Consider the following 6226-nt stretch of genomic DNA (forward strand, 5'->3'; position numbering starts at 1 on the left):
GTGTTTATAAAGAAGATAATCCATAGGGAAAATGATAATGCGAGTAATTTTTTGTACTTTCAGAAAAAGACAAGAAATTTATGCTAAAACACTTTTTTAAAGTTGTATTGTGTTTATTTTATGCGTGAACAATAGAGACAGATTGAGCATCTTGTTCTATTTCATTTTTCATTGTTATTATTTGACTATGTGTTTATAAAGAAGATAATCCATAGGGAAAATGATAATGCGAGTAATTTTTTGTACTTTCAGAAAAAGACAAGAAATTTATGCTAAAACACTTTTTTAAAGTTGTATTGTGTTTATTTTATGCGTGAACAATAGAGACAGATTGAGCATCTTGTTCTATTTCATTTTTCATTGTTATTATTTGACTATATAGTCATAGGAGCTGTTCTTGTCAAATGTATAACCCAGGTTCCTGAAGGAAATGGTTCTGGAGTAGTTTGGGATGGCAATGGACACATAGTGACAAATTACCATGGTGAGAACCATCATCAGGCATGTGCTTGACCATATGGTTGTATAATAGGTCTTGAATTATTTAAGTTCGTTTCTATGATTTTGTACTTATTTTTACTCCATATTTGGTAAGTTGAAAGTGTTCATTAGCAGTTATATGTACAATTGTCATTTAAAATATGAAACTAAATTTGAGCATTCAACTTTTATTCATATATTTTCTATTTTGACCATGATTGTATCTTGCCCTAGTGGTTGGCAATGCTCTTTCAAGGAATCCAAGCCCTGGTCAAGTTGTTGCGCGAGTGAATATCCTTGCCTCTGAAGGGTGAACTTCCCACTAGATATAAACAAATTTTTTTTCATGTTTGTAATAGGCTAGTATTTACATGTTAGATAAACCTCCTCTCATGGTGATAATTTATTGAAGGGTACAAAAGAATTTTGAGGCTAAGCTGATTGGTGCAGACCGTTCTAAGGATTTGGCTGTCTTAAAGGTACATGCGTCTTTTGAACACTTTATCTGTACTTAAAAAAACATAATGGATGAAGTGATTCCATCAAGACATTGTCAGCTGAGCATTTCAGATTCCATGTTGAACAGCTGCTGATTTAGTCTTTTTATTTGGTGATGGATGCTATTTCTAATGGTAGCAATGTTAATCAAGTGAGCATCCATAGACTTCTAAGCCATGTAGTTAAATAATAGTCTAAATTTAAAGGAGGTACTGTGAATTTTAGGCTGTTTTTTCAGGAAGTTAACATTCAGTTTTCTTTGTTGATGACCATAAACTTACATCGGGATTTTCTGGAAACTAACTTCCATAACACATACATCTAGAACAAATGTCAGTAATGTTTTAACGATGAAATTTCTAATAGCTAAATAAATCAAAATAAAATTATTTCTAAATTCAAATTGTTTTTTTTTTAAATTTCCATCCTTGTTATATAAAAGATTATAACTGAATGCTTGTCTTATGATGATTATTGAATATATTATTAACACTATTTTCTGTCGTGTAAAATACCTGACCATTGATTATGAAGTTGGGTTTTGGATCCTCTGATATTTTGTGACTTTGTCCATCTCTTTATATATTGTCTAATAGGTGGAAGCTTCTGGAGATCTGTTAAAGCCAATCAAAGTGGGGAAGTCAGCTGTTCTAAGAGTTGGTCAGCAATGCCTAGCAATTGGTAACCCGTTTGGTTTTGACCATACTCTAACAGTTGGTGTTATTAGTGGACTTGATCGGGATATCTTTAGTCAAGCTGGAGTAACCATTGGAGGTGGTATCCAGACAGATGCAGCCATCAATCCAGGGAATAGGTTCGTCTAGGGCTCCAGATACCCTATTCTTTGAGATGTGCATATCCCATTTTTTGAATTCTCTTACTCTTCAGTTAGGGTTATTAGGTAGGTAAGGTAATTAAAAGAAATTAGTCATTAGTCATTCATACATTTAAATTGAACTCTTCTCTTACTCTTCTTTATTATTTTTTCCCACAGAATAGTATATTTTAAATTACTTTTTTCCTGCCACTTTGGCCATAATAAGCTAGTAAAGGAGTTAGATATTTAAATCAATGATGGATAGCAACTTTACATCGTTAGTCCTATAGATATATTACTCTACACTTATATTCCTTGGAAACAATTCATTATATTTAGTTCTTATTATTGTTTTTTGTGGAAGCATTCGCTCAGTCACTGACAACCTTAAAAAGTAATCGCTAATTATTTTCTTGAATTTATGGTGCCTACTATATGAATCATTGTTCATCACTACTACACATGACTAATTGAATCACATTGCTATATCTTTATCGTGTCAGGAGAAATGATGAACCCTATTATGTATGCATCCCGTGTACTCTTCATTGACATGTGGCTTGATTATGGCATTATACCCTAAAATTAAGAACTTCTAACATGTTGGGGGTCACACTGGGGTAGAGTTTTCATTAATATGACCTTTTCCCATATGGGGAGAAATGTCGTTCAACTCACGACCTTCCTGTTATAAAAGATAAAAGCAGTACTAGGATGCAACCCTTATAGGGCGGCATTGTAAGGCAGAATTGTCAGATCAGAGTCATCAATTTTGTAATAATGATACTAGTTACTCCAACTTGTTCTACACATAATTGCTTTGATACATTAGGTGGAAAATGTTGTTGTGAGGGTCCTTTATTATTATTTGTTTGAATGAATAAGGTGGATAATCCAATCCTCTCCCCTATCAGGCAGTGGGTGGATTGAGGGTAAATTGGCAGTGGGTGGATTGAGGGTAAATTCTTCGTGACCTGTGAATACTACAAGTGGGTGCTCTACACGAGCTACAAGTTCCCCTGCTGTCAGAGTTATTATCATCTCCTTAAACTTGTTGTCTTTCTAAGAATATTTGGATGTATTATTCTACTTATTTTTGTTGTGGGACATTTCATTGTAAATATGGAATGCAACACTTGCTTGAAAATTATGGAAGGCCGTTCATAATATTATTTGGACAGTAATCATGTCAGTAACTGTAAAATCTAAAGATGACTGGTCTTGAAGAACAACACATCTCAAGTAAAGTTCAATATTATGCAAAAAATGGTCTGTAATTAAGGAACCAATAACCTAAGTATTACTTTGTGTATACTTATATGATGTAGGAAGCAAAAAGTAACACAATCCAAATACTTACGCTGAATTTGCGTTTGGCAGTGGCGGTCCTTTACTAGATTCCAGAGGAAATATGATTGGCATAAACACAGCAATATTTACACAAACAGGTATAGTTCCTTGTTTATTCGGTAATTGCTTTCTTTCAAAGGTTAGTTTCACACTTTCTTGGCAAATAATTCAATTCCTTATAATTTGTGTTGTTTGCAAAGACCATATGACATCTACCTTTGTTCCCTACTATGTTACCTGTGTACATCTATTTGGAAGCCGTACCCGTACCCGACACATATCCGTACCTAAACTTCTTGGACACTTCTTGGCATACGGTGTTCAAATGTACACTCAATTATATACTACATGTTTTAATTTAAAACACTCCTCATCTACTTCTTGGAGACATATTCTAACATATTTTTCAAATATATTGATCTTATGTAAATGAAAAAACAATATTGGTCTTATGTAAGTTATTAATTTAATAAATATAAATATGCATAACATACTTTTATAGCCGTGACCCCGTACCCTACCTTTTACAAATTTGTTGTGTCCCATAACGCAACTGCACCCCCACCAGTAACCGAACCTGTACCCATGCAACTAAAATAATTTTTGTTTGTTACATTGTTTACTTGATCTTTGAAGAAAATGATTCTTTAGAAGAGCAATTTCCAATTGTACTACTATGTAATATTTCATATTCAACCCTTCTTTTATTGGATGACAATAGCATGATCAGTATTGTTCTTTACTTCCCAAAGATTTACTATGTACCAGGTTGGGACCCATGTCGCAAATGGAACATGTTGAATTTTGAAGAATATGCAACATTTTTAATCCACTTTAAAATACATATTTGACCAATTTATTTTCTAAATTCTGAGGACTATTTTTAGTATTGCAGGGACATCTGCTGGTGTAGGCTTTGCTATTCCATCTTCAACTGTTCTAAAGATAGTTCCTCAGTTGATCCAGTTTGGAAAAGTACGCATATCTTATATATCTTATCCAATGTCTTATTTTTCTTTCTGACTATTATTTTATCTTCCTTTTGGGAGAACATATCACAAAGTCGGAGCTCCTTCCAGCTTTCAAATTAATTTATTTTCAAAACATGAAAGATTTATTAAGCTCCACTTTTACTTCCAGCTGCTTTCACATTTCTTTGCTTGATGTCTATATTTCTGTATCCATTCTTATTCTAAGCATACAGATCTGTGCTTTATTTATTTATTTATTATAAGAACAGTCGGATCTAGTTCGCTATCTTTTTTACTGATTCAAGACCCTGAACATAGCTATCGCCTTTGATTCTCCTCTTTAACCAACCAATCATGAGATTGTTTTTGAAAAATTTATCAATTTATTGCAGGCTGCCTTGAGCATCTTTTATTAGCTGATAATCACAATTAAAAATTAAAACATTCAGCAAGACATCACATTTTAGTGAAAACATCACGTCCAGATGTTAGCAGCATATGCCGAGCTGTTTAAGCACGTCCATTTTTTTTTGTAGCTGTTAATTTATCTGTGTTCTTGTACTTTTCTTTCGGCTATCACTATGTACCTGCACTCACCTGCACCGTAAAAAAAAAAAAAAAAAAAAAAAAAAAGAAAAAGAAAAGAAAGAAAGAAAGTGCTGGCATGGATATACCAATATACATGCTATTGGACCATGAGATCCTTTTAGCCTTATGCTCTATCTGGAGTGAAGTTTGTTCTTATGGGTCAGAAAGTCAGGTTAAAAGGAAAGGACAAATGAAATTGGTTCCATCTTAAAACTCGATGAATTAACACTGGATAGGCATCCATGTTAAAATATAATATTTTATTTCTTTTGTTAAGATTATTCCATTGGAATGCCAACATGCTATATCTGGTATTAACTAAATTAATACTACATTCCTATTGAAGTTATTGTCATGTCCAAAACTCTTATTGCTGTCTTCATCACTCATTTTTTTAAGGCTGTTCGTGCTGGTCTTAATGTGGAGATAGCTCCAGATCTTGTTGCTAATCAACTAAATGTTCGTAATGGAGTTCTTGTGCTACAGGTACAATATTTAGTATTGCTCAACATCTCTTATCAGTTCGGATAATCTGGAGAAAATACAAAGACTTATATTATTGTGCATAAAATAAGTACAAGAGAGGCATATATAGAGGCACAACATACACAACTGAAAAGAAAGAAATACTAGAAATACTATCCAAATTCCGAGAGGAAAACAAACCTCATGTTATTCACGTTGTCCATTTGAAGGTTGCTGGAAACAGTCTTGCAGCGAAAGCTGGTCTACTACCCACAAATAGAGGTTTTGCTGGTAACATAGTTCTTGGGGATGTTATTGTTGCTATTGATGAAAAGCCTGTAAGAGTCTCTTTTTGAACATACTGTTTTCTCTCTCTCACTCATGGATTCTTGCAACCATTAATTACAATGATTTTTGTTTGAGTAGATCAAAAATAAAGCCGAGCTGTTTAAGATTCTTGATGACTACAATATTGGGGATAAAGTTATCCTCAAGATTCAGAGAGGAAGTGAGATTTTGGAGCTTCCTTTGGTTTTGGAGGAAACGAGCTTCTGAGGTATGTATAAGGAGGCAGCATCCAGTTTGCGACACCATCAACTTTCTTTTTCTGCCTGCTTTTGTTATATAATGTAGCATTTCATTCTTTTGTAAAACTGTTATTTTCATCGAAAAATATAAGATGTGTCTTGTGGAGTTTCGAGTTCCTCATGTTATATATTTCTTTTTGTCATTACCTTTATCTTTACATTTTCTGCTTTCTAATTTTCTTGCAACTTGCATATAGTTGCAGTAGTTCTTTAGTTATTGTGATCCTGCATGCACAAAATGTAAATATTTCGGTCAGAAAGGGGTTTGGATGCCTATATTTTTCTCTTGTCTTTTCTTATTTATTTATTTATTTATTTTGAAAATGAGGAAGTTGCTCTTTCATATTTGAGTAGTGATAAATATACTACTCTTTTCCTATTATTTTGGCACTACAAGAAACAAAAAGAGTGGGGCTGTGGTGACTCGTTTCTTTTTTAAGGAAGGACCCCACTCTTGTTTCTTGTGATGC

General features: G+C 33.4%; 1 protein-coding gene across 1 annotated transcript in view; it reads left to right on the forward strand.

The window, feature by feature from the left end:
• Positions 1-5902, forward strand: part of LOC109821542 (protease Do-like 8, chloroplastic) — an 8434-nt gene extending 2532 nt beyond the window's left edge. The window contains exons 3-11 of the mRNA XM_020387723.1: positions 416-484; positions 715-790; positions 893-959; positions 1575-1792; positions 3176-3243; positions 4041-4120; positions 5104-5190; positions 5400-5507; positions 5596-5902. Of these exons, the coding sequence (XP_020243312.1) occupies positions 416-484; positions 715-790; positions 893-959; positions 1575-1792; positions 3176-3243; positions 4041-4120; positions 5104-5190; positions 5400-5507; positions 5596-5724 (902 nt within the window). The 3' untranslated portion in view covers positions 5725-5902. The remainder of the gene's footprint in view (positions 1-415; positions 485-714; positions 791-892; positions 960-1574; positions 1793-3175; positions 3244-4040; positions 4121-5103; positions 5191-5399; positions 5508-5595) is intronic.

This window comes from Asparagus officinalis, chromosome 8, assembly GCF_001876935.1.
Source record: "Asparagus officinalis chromosome 8, Aspof.V1, whole genome shotgun sequence".
Lineage (NCBI taxonomy): Eukaryota > Viridiplantae > Streptophyta > Magnoliopsida > Asparagales > Asparagaceae > Asparagus > Asparagus officinalis.